The sequence below is a fragment of the Rhinopithecus roxellana genome, chromosome 19 (genome assembly GCF_007565055.1).
Source record: "Rhinopithecus roxellana isolate Shanxi Qingling chromosome 19, ASM756505v1, whole genome shotgun sequence".
Classification (NCBI taxonomy): Eukaryota; Metazoa; Chordata; class Mammalia; order Primates; family Cercopithecidae; genus Rhinopithecus; species Rhinopithecus roxellana.
In genome coordinates, this window is record NC_044567.1 from 22,675,850 (window position 1) to 22,692,156 (window position 16,307).

A 16,307-nucleotide genomic window follows, 5' to 3' on the forward strand; every position below is an offset into this window, starting at 1 on the left:
GTGCAAAGGTTTTAGCGCTGGGATTGTGACAGACTCGGTGAAGAGAGGGGACGATCACCAAACCGTTAGAGCACTAGGGCTCTTGGCAGTTTTTGTCAGTTATTTTCAAGTGATAACTTGAAGTGATACCGCAGGAATAAAATGCTGTATCCAGAGCTAGTCGAAACAAGCACTACCTTTAACAAAAGCTGAAAAGATCTGCTAGGAATTAGTTAGAATACATCCCTCTTAACGTCTCTGACAATACCTAGTTATGTGAACCGAGACTGTGCAGCTGACGGTGGAAATTTCCCAAATGGATTTTAAACAACAGAACTGGACTGGCTCCCTCCTCCATTCCCAGTCGGATACGTCCCATCCAGATCCAGCTTAAGGGTGCCGCACTTGTTCCGGCCAGCTCACAATCGCCCTTCGGAAGGGAGGTTTCCCGCCATTTCGCTTAGGAGGAGGGTGAACTCTTCTCCCTTCATTCTCCACTCGCTGGGGGCCCGAGTCTACACTACCTTCCCGGCAAAGGGAGCAGCGAGACGCCAAGGCCGGCAGGCCGCATTAAGAACCCCGGACTGAGCCAAAAGCCTACACTGATCAAGCAGCTCCGAAAAGGATCAGCAACTGCCGACAACCCGGAGGGCGAAGAAGCCCGCGGCGTGGGTGAAGCAAATTGGTAGGTGCGCGGGCCCAGCGCCAGCGGCGGGAGGAGGGAGCGCGGCCGTCGCGGGCGGGAGCGAAGGCGGGGAAGGAGGGCGGGCTCGCTCCACTCGACTCCGGATTGGTCGGGCTCAGAGAGCCGGGTGACGTCAGCGGGGGAGAACGCCTGATTTGTCTGGTGGGCGCGGGCGGGCGGGGGAAGCACAGTGCGCAGGCGCAACTGCTTGGCTTGGCCCTCCCCGACGCTCCGGCCCAGCTCTCGCGGACAAGTCCAGACATCGCGCGCCCCCCTCCTCCGGGACCGCCCCCTCCCCCCCTCGGCGTCGTCGAAGATAAACAATAGTTGGCCGGCGAGCGCCTAGTGTGTCTCCCGCCGCCGGATTCGGCGGGCTGCGTGGGACCGGCGGGATCCCGGCCAGCCGGCCATGGCGGGGCTTTACTCGCTGGGAGTGAGCGTCTTCTCCGACCAGGGCGGGAGGAAGTACATGGAGGACGTTACTCAGATCGTTGTGGAGCCCGAACCGACGGCTGAAGAAAAGCCCTCGCCGCGGCGGTCGCTGTCTCAGCCGTTGTCTCCGCGGCCGTCGCCGCCCGCCCCTCCCGGCGGCGAAGTCTCGGGGAAAGGCCCAGCGGTGGCAGCCCGAGAGGCTCGCGACCCTCCCCCGGACGCCGGGGCCTCGCCTGCACCCAGCCGCTGCTGCCGCCGCCGTTCCTCCGTGGCCTTTTTCGCCGTGTGCGACGGGCACGGCGGGCGGGAGGCGGCACAGTTTGCCCGGGAGCACTTGTGGGGTTTTATCAAGAAGCAGAAGGGTTTCACCTCATCCGAGCCGGCTAAGGTTTGCGCTGCCATCCGCAAAGGCTTTCTCGCTTGTCACCTCGCCATGTGGAAGAAACTGGGTACGTTCCCTGGCTTGTTTGGCGCCCGCCCCTTTTTCAGGCAGTTCAGGGCTTTTATGGCACTAGCCCCGCGTGGGCCCCCGGCACCCAGAGCGCAACCAAAGTGTACATTGATGGAAGTTACCAAACGGTGGAATAGCGCTTTGCTGGGTGGAGGTCCGGGCAAACCAAGCGGCCTTGGGGAAGATAGGATTGCTGTCTCCCTGCAACCTCTTCTTGCTTTATTTCCATCCTCCGAGGATCAATGGGAAGCAGCCCTCTCCCTTTCCTGCTTCACTGTGGTGGCAGCCAATGAAAATGTGCTTAAAACCTGGCACCAGATTTTGGCCAAAAGATAAATCGGTGTTGCACCTGGGCCAGGCGAAGGAAAAATTGTAGTGTTTCCTTAGAGAATCTGTCATAATTCTGCTCCTGAAAGTCTTGTCCCTCTCGGTTGCCGCCTACCGGTGGTGTCAGTTCTCCAGATTGACCCGGGATTGCTGGGGTTGGTTGCTGGAGTAAAGCGTAAGCTAATTTAGAAGGGCTGAAATGTAACCATCCGGCAACTTAAAGTTTTGGAAGGAATTCCGTTGTAATGATGGTGAGATGTTTTTAGGATCATAAACGTGTACTGCTTATGAAAAATAAAAACGCGGAACATGTTGTTACCTCTTAAACTGGCCCCGTGTTAAGGGTGTGCGTTAAATTGTGCTTGGGCTTTCTTTTTGCAGATTGCCTTAGCTGATTGCTTTCAGGTAGTTTTCAACAGTTCCTAGTTTAAATAGTACTTATAAATTGTAAATGCCCATCAAAATAGGAAAAGGCAAGGAATTACTGTATGCTAGAAGGAAATAAAGGTCTTAAATGTCTAAAAATTTCGGTGGAGTTGTAGTTTCATCTAAGTTTTAAATGTTTGTAAAGCAGGCAGGATTTCTGTGCCCGACATATACAGAATAATCTTACAGGATTATAATTGCTTATCTGTTGCAGTGAATAAATGGCATGCATCTTTGTTAGAGCAAAGAAGACAATACTCTCCAGTGGTGGGAAAAAAACCTTGTTTATGGCAGCATAATAAAGTTGCTTTATTTTCAGCAGGAGGATAGAGACATAGAGAAAAGAGATTTAGCAAATACAGAACATTTTTAGAAAGATATTGTCATAGAGTTGTAGATTTAGCTGGTTTCAAAGTCTGTTTTCCATTTGCTTGGCTTTCTGCCAAGAATTAGTTGATTGACTCAAAGACCAGCCACTAGGTTTGTTGGAGGCGTTTCCCATCCATCCCAGGGGCCCCTCTTTATGAATGTATTTTGTTTTTGTGTAGGCACCGTAGAACTGAAAGCACTCTAGGTATTGTAGAAATATGTCATATCATGGACTGCAGGGCAACGAGAGGTCGACAGCAGCACAAGAGAGGAAGACTAGACACAAAGAACTATTTAGAGTTCTGTTTATTTTGCACTGTACTTGGAGTAACATGAATTTGCCATGTTTGAACTTGAAGGATAAAAAGTCTTTAAGATATAAACTCCGTTACATTAGTATTTAAATTTTTTTTTTTTTTTTTTAAAGAGACAGGCGGGGGCGGGGAATTGGTGTGGGCGGTCTCACTTTGTTGCCCAGGCTGGGCAACAAGCGATCCTGGGCTCAAGCGATCCTCCCTCCTCGGTCTCCGAAAGTGCTGGAATTACAGGCGTGAGCCACCCTGCCGGACCTTCAGCAGCATTTTTTAATAAAGCAGGGACCATGCTGTTAAATGTAAATATGTATGGTTTAGTTTTACATACACAGACTTTTCGAATTAAGCTTTCACTGTTATGATGCATAAAGTTTAGAGCCTTGTACTCCAGAAAGGTGTTAAAGTTTGTTTTGTACCACAGCTAGACCTCAGACTTCGTCCTCAAAACTTGAAAAAAAAAAAAAGTATGCTAATTATTTTGGGAGTCTTGACAAAGGAAATGAAGGGTTTTGTTTGTTTGTTTGTTTTTTGTTTTTTTTTTTGTTGTTGTTGTTGAGACGGAGTCTCGCTCTGTCGCCCAGGCTGGAGCGCAGTGGCCAGATCTCAACTCACTGCAAGCTCCACCTCCCGGGTTTACGCCATTCTCCTGCCTCAGCCTCCCGAGTAGCTGGGACTACAGGCGCCCGCCACCTCGCCCGGCTAGTTTTTTTTTTTGTTTTGTATTTTTTAGTAGAGACGGGGTTTCACCATGTTAGCCAGGATGGTCTCGATCTCCTGACCTCGTGATCCGCCCGTCTCGGCCTCCCAAAGTGCTGGGATTACAGGCTTGAGCCACCGTGCCCGGCCGGAAATGAAGGTTTAAAAATTTTTTTTCAGTACAAATTCTTAGATGGCTCCACATTTTCTAGAAAATAAACTGTAGTTTGTAATCTGCAGGCCAACCCCTTTCCTGTACAGATTCAGCCTCTCTAGTAAATTATATGTGTTACACGGATTTCCATTACATTAGTCTCTACTCATCCTTTTTCAGGGCACATCGAAATACTCCATTTCCATTTTCTTGGATTGTGCCTCTCTCACCCCGACCCCCCAACAAGGGAAACTCGAACAAAAATATATCCATCATGTAGATTCCCAGTCAGTATGTTTTCTTCTGTGAAGACTTCTTTCTTTTGGAATCAAGCACTGTTTTTTCTACTTTTGTAGTGCTCATTGGATTGTAGTAGTAGTTCTCAAACTTTTTGCTCTCAGAACCCTTTATACTCTTATTGAGTACTCCAAAGAGTTTTTGTTTATGGCTACATCTTCCAATATTTACTACATGAGAAATTTAAACTTAGATAATTAAAAAATATTTCTTTAAAAACAAACATACTTTTATATGTTTTAAAGAAATACCACTTTTTTCCCCAAATAAGAAATAGTGGTGGGAGAAGTGGGATTGTTTTACATTTTTGCAAACCTCTTTTCATGTCTAGCTTAATAGAAGACAGCTGAATGTCTGGGCGGGGTGGCTTACGCTTGTAATCCCAGCACTTTGGGACACCAAGGCGGGCAAGTCACCTGAGGTCAGAAGTTTGAGACCAGCCTGGCCAACATGGTGAAACCCTGTCTCTACTAAAAATACAGAAATTAGCCGGGTGTGGTGGTGCATCCCTGTGATGTTAGTTACTCGGAAGGCTGAGGCAGAGAGAATTGCTTGAACCCGGGAGATGGAGGTTGCTTTGAGCTGGGATCGCGCCACTGCACTCCAGCCTGGGTAACAGAGTGAGACTGTGTCTCAAAATAAATAAATAAATAAATAAAAAGCTGAATTATATCCACTTCAGCACTCAATCTCTTGTGCTATTTGGTTGAAGTGTCTAAAGAAAAAGCAGCCCCACACACATATGTAGTAGGAAAAAGGAGAAATATTGTATTAGTCTTTTCAGATAATTGTGGATATTCTGCACTAAAATGGTAGCTTTTTTTTCCCCCAGAGAAAGGTGGAAGAAAAGTAGTTTCTTAAAGTTAGTTGAATTGGAATTTGAAACCTTAGTAATGAATGTCATGCTTAATACATTAAGATCCGTTGGTCTGTTTTGTACTTTGAATGAATCTCATCCATGTGTGATTTTTGTGACATAGTGCATTAGTTATTTGGAAAGTAATGGTTCACTCAGTTAAGAACATCCTCTGAATAGTAACACATTTCAATATACAATATCAAAGAAAATCATGTTTGTTAATATCACTGATCTCATCAGAAAAGTCTTTAAATATTGGGAAGCTATCTAGTTCACTGTTGTGGATACACATTTTCCAGAATGTATTTTTCAAGCAACAATTAGAAATGTATCATTGACAACAAATACTGTCAGTTTTTCTTGAAGCGAAAAGCTCACTTTGTTCATGTTGAGGATGTACACCAAATACCCAAGTCCTATTAACACAGTTTATCAGTCTCTCAAGTAAAGATGATGGTCGATGAATAGTGTGGCTTATTCATTACATGACTCAGACAATCAATCACAGGTGCTTTTCCTGTAGTATGTAACAAAAGCCTGTTTTTATATAGTCTCCTTTTTGTCATGTAGAATATTAAAAAGATGTACATGGCAAGACACTGTTGCTATAAAAATAAAAAATGAGCCTAGCATGGTAGCATGTGCCTGTAGTCTCTGCTACTCAGGAGGCAGAGATGGAAGGATCGCTTGAGCCTGGGAGGTTGGGTTGCAGTGAACCATGATGGAGCCTGTGCACTCAGCCTGGGCAACAGAAAAAAAAGTAGATATTCATGGGTTGAGAATTAATAAAATTAATTTTTGTTGTGTCATCAAGGATATTCTTTTTTTAATTTTAATTTTTGTTTTTTTGAGACAGTCTCACTGTGTCACCCGGGCAGGAGTGCTGTGGTGCAATTTCAGCTCACTGCAATCCCTGCCTCTCAGGTTCAAGCGATTCTCGTGCCTCAGCCTCCAAGTAGCTGGGACTACAGGCATGTGCCATCATACCCGGCTAATTTTTGTGTGTGTGTGTGTGTGTTTTTTTTTTTTTTTTTTTTTTTTAGTAAAGATGGGGTTTCACCATGTTGGCCAGGCTGGTCTCGAACTCTTGACCTCAAGTGATCCATCTGCCTCGGCCTCCCACAGGCGCGAGCCACCACGCCTGGCCAGGAATATTCTTAAGTGAAATTAGCTTGCTTTTTTTGGACTGTAAATAGGTAGCTGTGAAGAATGCAGTGACTAATAGCTCAGTCTGGTGCCACTGCCTTGACTCCTGCCAAGGCACCAGCAGTTTACCAGCCATTGCTTTCTACCATCAGTACAAGTGTCAGCACAGTGAAAAGGGCAAATAAACTCTTAGAATTATTATGAAAATAGTTTTGGCCTTGTAGAATCCCTATGAAGATTACACAGACCACTGGGAGATTCTAGTCTGCTATAGTATCTGCCTGTCAGCTAAATCTTGAGGTCTTTGGGGCCAGAGATACTGCTTTACTCATCTTTAATCGTTTTAGGATTGACCACATAATACCTTGCCCAAAGTAACTGCTCAACAACTAGTTGAGTTTAGTTGAATTTCTGTTGAGTGTAAACAAACAAATGGACTTTCTTCCTTTTTTAAGTTAAAATTTCTCCCTTTAAAAAATTGTGCTAAAATACAGATAACATAAAATTTATACCAGGTTGGGCGTGGTGGCTCACGCCTGTAATCCCAGCACTTTGGGAGGCCGAGGTGGGCTGATCACCCGAGGTCAGGAGTTTGAGACCAGCCTGGCCAACATGGTGAAACCCCATCTCTATTAAAAATACAAAAAAATTAGCCGCACGTGGTGGCGTGTGCCTGTAATCCCAGCTACCGGGGAGGCTGAGGTGGGAGAACCATTTGAACTCGGGAGGCAGAGGTTGCAGTGAGCTGAGATCATGCCTTTGCACGCCAGCCTGGGAGAAGAAGCGAGACTCTGTCTCAAAAATAAATACATAAATAAAATTTATACCATTTTAGCCATTTTTAGTGGCATTAAGTGTATTCATAATGTTGTACTACCATCACCACTATCAATTTTCAAACTTCTTCATCAGCCCAAATAGAAACTCTGTGCCCATTAAATAATATCTCATTGTGAACCCTTTCCCAGCTCTGGTAAACTCCCCATTCTACTTTGTACTGCTATGAATTTGACTATTCCAATACTCCATTTAAGTAGAAAAGTGTTCTTTTGTGTCTAACTTATTTAATTTAGCGTGTCTTTAGAGCTCATCCACATTGTACCATGAGTCAGAATTTCTTTCCTTTTTAGGGCTGAATAATATGCCGTCATATAGATGTGTGCATGCCACATTTTGTTTATCCAGTTTTCTGTTGATGGACATTTGGGTTGTTTCCACTTTTTGGCTATTGTGACTAGTGCTGCTGTGAACATTGGTGTATAAGCATTTGTTTGCATCCCAGTTTTTCAGTTCTTTTGTTTATGAACCTATAAGTGGAATTGCTGGATCATATGGTAATTCTATGTTTAACTTTTTGTGTGTTTTTTTTTTTTTTTTTGAGACAAAGTCTCGCTCCGTCACCCAGGCTGGAGTGCAATGGCACGATGTCGGCTCACTGCAAGCTCTGCCTCCCGGGTTCACGCCATTCTCCTGCCTCAGCCTCCCGAGTAGCTGGGACCTCAGGCACCCGCCACCACACCCGGCTAATTTTTTGTATTTTTTTTTTTAGTAGAGACGGGGTTTCCCCATGTTAGTCAGGATGGTCTCAATCTCCTGACCTCATGGTCCACCCACCTCAGCCTCCCAAAGTACTGGGATTACAGGCGTGAGCCACCCCGCCCAGCCCCTATGTTTAACATTTTAAGGACTTGCCAAACTGTTTACACAGCAGCTGTACCATTTTACATTCCTACCAGCAATGTATAAAGGTTCCAATTTCCCCATATTCTAACACTTGTTAACTTTTCCATTTAAAAAAAAAAGCATTCTAATGAATGTGGACTATCTTACATTTTAAAATTATACCTTTTCTACGTTACTGAGCCCTTCTTGAATTATTTGATTAGTGTTAAGCTTGACCTCTCTGTCTTTCTCATGTGTACCCCTCCCAGATTTATAAAGGAAAATTTTAAAAATGGCTTATTTTTGTTTTGAGGTAGTGATTTGGTAAATACAGTATGGAATGAAAGAATGTATAAAAATATATATATATATATATTTTTTTTTTGTTGGTGACAGGGTCTTGCTCGGTTGCCCAGGCTGGAGTGTAATGGCATGATCAAAGGTCCCTGCAGCCTTGACTTCCTTGACTCAAGGGATCCTCCTGCCTCTAAAGTAGCTGAGACTACAGGCATGCGCCCAGCTAATTTTTTTTTTTTTTTTGTAACAGAGACAGGGTCTTGCCATATTGCCCAGGCTGGTTCCTTACCCTGGGTTCAAGAAGTCTTCCCAGCTTGGCCTCCCAAAATGCTGTTATTACAGGCATTAAGCCACCACATCCAGGCCTGAATATATTCTTTATTAAAAAGTCATTTTTTTAAAATCTTTATTCATGATCATAAGTTTTAGGTTATGCCTAATTTATGTTTATTCACATATGTATGTTTACTGCCCTTTTATTATGCTTGCCTTCTAAGAAATAAGTTTTTTTGGCCGGGCACGGTGGCTCACGCCTGTAATCCCAGCCCCTTGGGGAGGCCGAGGTGGGCGGATCACGAGGTCAGGAGATTGAGACCATCCTGGCTAACCCAGTGAAATCCCGTCTCTACTAAAAATACAAAAAATTAGCCAGGCATGGTGGCGGGTGGCTGTAGTCCCAGCTACTCGGGAGGCCGAGGCAGGAGAATGGTGTGAACCTGGGAGGTGGAGTTGGCAGTGAGCCGAGATCGCACTACTGCACTCTAGCCTGGGTGACAGAGCGAGACTCTGCCTCAAAAAAAAAGTAGAAATAAATTTTTTTGTTTTGTTTTGTTTTTGAGATGGAGTTTCGCTCTTGTTGCCCAGGCTGGAGCGTAATGGCGCGATCTCAGCTCACTGTAACCTCCACCTTCCGGGTTCAAGTGATTCTTCTGTTTCAGCCTCCCGAATAACTAGGATTACATGCATGCGCCACCACACTCGGCTAATTTTGTATTTTTAGTGGAGACGGGGTTTCTTCATGTTGGTCAGGCTGGTCTTGAACTCCCGATCTCAGGTGATCCACTTGCCTCAGCCTCCCAAAGTGTTGGGATTACAGGTGTGAGCCACCGTGCCTGGCAGAAATAAGTTTTAAAGTTTGTATAGGCTTTTTTAGGTTTACTTGTTGGAAGTAATGTTTTCTTTGTCCCTTCTTTTGATAGTTTAATGAAGATGGTGAACGAAGTGCAGTTTTTAGCTGTGTATCATAGTCTTACCCAGAGAGTCAATAGAAAGATGACATTCTGTTGAAATAAGAGAAGGGTGATCTCTGGTGTGATTACAGGGAATTAGCCACAGTATTTGTAAAGGAAGATGAAATACAAAAGTTTCATTTGTTAACTTGGACTGAAGATTTAGAGCATTCATTTTAAAAGAGTATGACCCAGGAAATCATGAAGAAGTTAGTCTTAACCTAAATTGTTGGTTCTAGATTTGGCATTACTTTAATTTACAATGGAAAGAAACCAAAGTGGGGAGAGAGAAATAATTGAATTTGGAGAAACCTCTTAAACCATAGAATTTTAAATGTTTATCTTGTTTTAGGTTGGTTGTTCCCATTTTTTCACTATTAAGGATCTTCACCTTCTCATAAATTATACGTTCTGAAAGAGTTGTGTGCCATATTATCAAGTTCAAATTTATTTTTTCCATTTTCATTATCAGTCATTACTTTTGATCCGTATTAGGTAGTCTCCAGAATTGATATCACTTAGAGAAAAAAGAAGCAATTTAAATTGTAATTAATTTCTATATTATGCAGGTAAAACTAGATTTCTTTGAATCTTTATATTATGAAATATTCAAAAAGGTGTAAAATGATATAATAAACACCCATCCATAACTCAGCTTAAAAAATAAAACATTACCAGGCCAGGCATGGTGGCTCACTGCTGTAATCCTAGCAGTTTGGGAGGCTGAGGCAGGTGGATCATGAGGTCAAGAACATGATGAAACCCAGTCTCTACTAAAAATACAAAAAATTAGCTGGATGTGGTGGCACGCGCCTGTAGTCCCAGCTACTCGGGAGGCTGAGGCAGGAGAATTGCTTAAACCTGGGAGGCAGAGGTTGCAGTGAGCCGAGATTGCGCCACTGCACTCTGGCCTGGCAACAGAGCGAGATTCTGTCTCAAATAAATAAATAAATAAATAAAATAAAATAAAACATTACCAATATAGTTAAAGCCCCTTCTGTTTTGTATTACATCTTTTTCACTCTGCATGAGGGGCAACTGCTTCTATATTCAGTGTTTATCATCCTCACTATTTTCTTTATAATTTTATTATGTATATCTTTAACCAATATACAGTACATTTTGTATTTTGTTTGTTTGTTTGTTTGTTTTTTTTTTTTTTTTGAGACGGAGTCTCGCTCTGTCGCCCAGGCTGGAGTGCAGTGGCCGGATCTCAGCTCACTGCAAGCTCCACCTCCCGGGTTCACGCCATTCTCCTGCCTCAGCCTCCCGAGTAGCTGGGACTACAGGCGCCCGCCAGGTCGCCCGGCTAGTTTTTTGTATTTTTAGTAGAGACGGGGTTTCACCATGTTAGCCAGGATGGTCTTGATCTCCTGACCTCGTGATCCACCCGTCTCGGCCTCCCAAAGTGCTGGGATTACAGGCTTGAGCCACCGTGCCCGGCGTTTGTTTGTTTTTTAAGACGGAGTGTTGCTCTGTCTCCCAGGCTGGAGTGCAATGGCGTGATCTCAGCTCACCGCAACCTCTGCCTCCTAGATTCAAGTGATTCTCCTACCTCAGCCTCCCCAGTAGCTGGATTACAGGCGCGCACCACCACACCCAGCTAATTTTTTGTATATTTAATAGAGACGGGGTTTCACTGTATTGGCCAGGCTGGTCTCGAACCTCTGACCTCGTGATCCACCCGCCTTGGCCTCTCAGAGTTCTGGGATTACAGGTGTGAGCCACCGTGCCCAGCCTGCTTGGTTTTTATAACTTATATATGACATCTTACTATATGTACAGTATCGTCACCCCTTATGTATGGTTTCACTTTCTGCAGTTTGTTACCCTTGTTCAGTGTTGAAATATTAAATATGAAATTCTAGAAATAAACAATTCGTAAGTTTAACTTGTGTGCTGTTGGGAGTAGCATGATGAAATCTTGTGCCATCCCATTGTGTCAGCCCTGGATGTTAATCATTTCTTCGTCCAGCATATCTAAGCTGTATATGCTGCCTACCTGTTAGTAGCTTGTTAGTCACTTAGTAGCCATCTTGGGTGTTGGTTATCAGATCAACTCTTATGGTATTGCAGTGTTCATGTTCAAGTGACCCTTATTTTACTTAATAACGGACCCAAAGAGCAAGAGTAGTAATGCTGGCACATTGTTATACTTGTTTTATTTTATTAAGTTGTTAACCTCTTACTATGCCTAATTTATAAATTGCATTTTATCATAAATATGTATGTATAGGAGCCGGGCACGGTAGCTCACGCCTGTAATCCCAGCACTTTGGGAAGCAGAGGTGGGTGGATCATGAGGTCAGGAGATCAAGACCATTCTGGCCAACATGGTGAAATCCTGTCTGTACTAAAATGCAAAAAACTAGCTGGGCATGGTGGTGTGCGCCTGTAGTCCCAGCTACTCTGGAGGCTGAGGCAGGGGAATTGCTTGAACCCAGGAGGTGGAGATTGCAGTGAGCTGAGATCGTACCACTACACTCCAGCCTGGCAACAGAGTGAGACTCCGTCTCAAAAAAAAAAAAGATATGTATGTATGTATAGGAAAAAACATAGTATATATAGGGTTTGGTACTATCCAAAGTTTCAGGCATCCTTTGTGGGTTTTGGAACATATGCCCCTGGGATAAGGGGGTACTACTCTATTCTTCTGGGTCTTTCTTTTTTGGTTCAGTATTGTATGTGATTTCTTCATGCTGACACACGTAGCTCTAGTTCGTTCATTTTCACTTATGGATAGTATAAATATACCAATATTATGCTTATCCATTGTATCCTTGAAGGATATTTAGTTTTTACAACTATTTATAATGAAAAACAATGATGTTTGGAACATTTCTGTACATGTTTTTGGTTATTGTTCAAATATCTGAGGGGTTCTCTGAGAGCCCAAGTTTGGCAAACTAAAGCCTACAGGCCACACTGGGCTACCACCAATTTTGGTAGATAAATTTTTTTTTTTTTTTGATAAATTTTTTTTATTGGAGCACTGCCAAGATCATTTGTTTATACAATGTCTAACTGCTTTCACACTTCAACAGCAGACTTGAATAGTTGTGACAGATACCATATGTTTTGCAAAGCCAAAAATATTTCTCTGGTCTTTTATAGAAAAGGTTTGCTGACCCTGCTCTAGTGTACTAGGGGAACAATTGCTGGGTCATGGGGTATGTATATCTTGGACCTCACTAGATACTGCCAAATTGCCTTCCAAAGTGTTTATACCTGTTTATTCCCCTGAAGAAGTGTAGGAGAGTATCATTCTTTCACCTTCTTGCCAATACTTGAAGTAGTCTGCATTTTATGGTGGTGAAATTGTATCTTATTGTGGTTTTGATTATCATTTCCCTGATTACTCATAAGATTGAGCACCTTTTTATTTTTTGAGAAGGAGTCTCGCTCTATTTCCCTGTTGCCCAGGCTGGAGTGCAGTGCCTCGATCTCAGCTCACTGCAACCTCTGCCTCCCAGGTTCATGTGATCCTCCTGCCTCAGCCTCCCAAGTAGCTGGGATTACAGGCATGCACCACCACCCCAGCTAATTTTTCTATTTTTAGTAGAGTCAGGGTTTCACCATGTTGGCCAGGCTAGTCTCGAACTCCTGACCTCAAGTGATCTGCACACCTCGGCCTCCTAAAGTGCTGACATTACAGGTGTAAGCCACTATGCCTGGCCATGTTTTCTTTTTATGAAATGCCTTTTAATTTTTTTGCCCATGTTAACATTGAATTGTTTTCTTGCTGATTTGTAGAAAATTTCTTTATGTATTTTGTGGGGGTTTTTTGTTTTGTTTTTTTTGGTTTTGTTTTTTTTTTTTTTTTTGAGACAGGGTCTTGCTCTGTCACTCAGGCTGGAGTGCAGTGGCGCAATGTTGGCTCTGCCTCCCAGTTTCAAGTGATCCTCCTGCCTCATTCACTTGAGTAGTTGGGATTACAGGCATGTGCTATAATGCCTGACTAATTTTTGTGATTTTGTAGAAATGGGGTTTCACCATGTTGGCCAGGCTGGTCTCGAACTCCTGGCCTCAAGTAATCCAACTGCCTCAGCCTCCCAAAATGCTGGGATTATAGGCGTGAGCTACCGCGCCTGGCCCAAAATTCTTTATGTATTTTGGATACTAATTCTTCGTTACAGACGTAGCAGGTGTCTTCCAGTTTTTGTGTGTCTCTTCACTTCGTGATGTTTATTAATGAACAGAAGATCTTAAACTTATGTAATTTTATTAATCATTTTCTTAATATCTCATGCTTTTAAAGATGCTATTGTGTTCTCTTAGAGGTATACAGCTCTGCTTTCACAATTAAGTCCTCCTATCATTTTTGTTTTTGTCCTTTACATATGTGCTGTCCAATTGACTGCAGTACACATGTAGTCAGTGGTTACATGTGGCTATTTAAAAAAAAAACAGGTCGGGCACGGTGGCTCATGCCTGTAATCCCAGCACTTTGGGAGGCTGAGACGGGTGGATCACGAGGTCAGGAGATCGAGACCATCCTGGCCAACATGGTGAAACCCCGTCTCTACTAAAAATACAAAAAAAAATTAGCCGGGCATAGTGGCAGGTGCCTGTAGTCCCAGCTACTTGGGAGGCTGAGGCAGGAGAATGGCATGAACCGGGGAGGCAAGAGTTTGCAGTGAGCCGAGATCGTGCCACTGCACTCCAGCCTGGTGACTGAGCAAGACTCTGTCTTAAAAAAACAAAACAACAACAACAAAAAACAGATTTATAGAGGTATAATTGACATACAATAAATGGTACACATTTAAAGTATACTCTTTGATAATTTTTGACATGTGCATGTCAAACGAGAATCATAGTCAAAGCAATAAACATCTATCACGCCCAAAAGTTTCCTTGTGACCATTTGTAATTATCCCATATTCTCCAATCTCCATTTCTAGGTAACCACTGAGCCACTTTCTGTCCTGTACATTATTTTTTCTGTAATTTGATATACAGTCATATGTTGCATAACAACAGGGATATGTTCTGAGAAATGTATCTTAGGTGATTTCGTGTTGGTGTGTGAATATCAGAGTGTACTGACACAAACCTAGATATGGTATAGTCTACTGCACACCTAGATTGCTCCTAGGCTACAAACCTGTATGCAGGTGGTATGGTATCATTGTTAACTTTCTGATTTTGATGGGATCGTAGTTATGTAGGAGAATCTTCTTGTGTGTAGGAATTAAATACTAAAATATTTAAAATTGATGTGATTTGGTGGTTTACACACTATTGCTTAAAGAAAAAGAAAATAGAATTATTCTTGCAAAAAAGGAAAGGTAAAGCTGAAGATATAAGAAGATCAGAAACCTGGGTACTTTTAGGAATCTGGGTAGCAGTTTCATCAGGGTCCTGCTGCTCGATGTGTACCAGATAACAGTCTATTTTTTTCAATGAAGAGAATAAATCAGAAATAGCAGCATTTGGAGTCACCATTTGGTTATGATAATTCACTGTCATTTCCAACAGCTATCAGACTTTTGCAGTGGTCAAACTATTTAATAGGAATAGATAGGATTTACCACCCTTTCTTCTTTCATGTTTTACTGGTGGCAGGAGTCTTTGTTATTCTTTGAAGGATGCAATAATGCTTTTAAATTACTATTTTGGAGTAGAGTCTCATTGTTGGGGTGCTCCAAAGTCTTGCACTTGGCCTTTTCTACCATAATAGGCTTCCTAACCTATCCGTTAAGAGCTTTGAGGAGAAGCTATTAGTTTTTGTCCAGCTAGTTGATATTCCATACAGTCTGTGGATATGGGGAAGTGTGTGTACTATTTAATACTAAATAGTATTACTGCCTAAATAAGCCCTTTAAATAAGGGCTAAAGTGAAAGCAGTGTAGCCTTTTTTTTTCATTTGGACTATTTCTTTAGAAAAAAAATTCTCAAAACTGAATTATTTGCTTAAACAATGTATACCTTTTGGTGGTTGCCAATAAGTATTTTCAAATTGCTTCCCCGAAGGCTTTACATCTCCATACTACTTTGGAATACGAATTCTGTAAGAACTCTTAAGTGATTGAGCGTATGTGCCCTAGAGTTGTACTGCCTAGGTTCGAATTCCAGCTTCTCCACTTATTACCTTTGTGACTTTGAGTAAAACTATTTGCACCATGGTATCCTTACCTATAAAATAGAGATGTTATAACAATGTATTGGTTTTTGCCTTTATGACATGTGTATTTTCTTAAGAAAATTTTCCTTAGGCTGGGTATGGTGGCTTACACCTCTAATCCCAACACTTTGGGAGGCTGAGGTGGGCAGATTGCTTGAGCCCAGGAATTCAAGACCAGCCTGGGCAACATAGTGGAACCCCATCTCTACAAAAAGTACAAAAATTAGCTGGGCGTGGTGGCGTGAACCTGTAGCCAGTCTCAGCAAACCCAGCTACTCGGGAGGCTGAGGTGGGAGGATTGCTTGAGCCCAGGAGGCAGTGGTTGCAGTGAGCCAGGACTGCGCCACTGCACTGCAGTCTGGGTGACAGAGTGAGACTCTGTCTCAGGAAAAAAAGAAAAGAATATTTAAGTGAGAGTTAATATACTAGATGATGCTGTCTTTTAATGCACTCCTAGTTTTATGTCATTAAAAAAATTAAAATAGAAAATACATACCATAGTTAAGGAAGACAACATAAAAATATCAGTTCCTTAATATATAAATTTAGTGCAGTTTCAATCAATCTCAAGAAGGTTTGTTTTTTAATTTTGCAAGTTGCTACTAAAGTTCCTTTGGAAAAGTATGTGAGAGAATTTTCTTTTTACTTCTTCTTCTTCTTCTTCTTCTTCTTCTTCTTCTTCTTCTTCTTCTTCTTCTTCTTCTTCTTCTTATTATTATTATTATTATTATTATTATTATTTTTGTAGAGACAGGGTCTTAGACTGGTCTTGAACTCCTGGGCTCAAGCTATCCCCTCCTGCCTTGGCTCCCAAAGTGCTGGGATTACAGGTGTGAGCCACCGTACCTGCACCTCCC

The 16,307-nt window shown here is 42.7% G+C and overlaps 1 protein-coding gene across 1 annotated transcript in view; it reads left to right on the top strand.

The window, feature by feature from the left end:
- Positions 1 to 840: 840 nt before the first annotated feature.
- The window catches only part of PPM1D (protein phosphatase, Mg2+/Mn2+ dependent 1D), a 69,703-nt gene continuing 54,236 nt past the window's right edge, over positions 841 to 16,307 (top strand). The window contains exon 1 of the mRNA XM_010364082.2: positions 841 to 1,545. Within this exon, the coding sequence (XP_010362384.1) occupies positions 1,074 to 1,545 (472 nt within the window). The 5' untranslated portion in view covers positions 841 to 1,073. The remainder of the gene's footprint in view (positions 1,546 to 16,307) is intronic.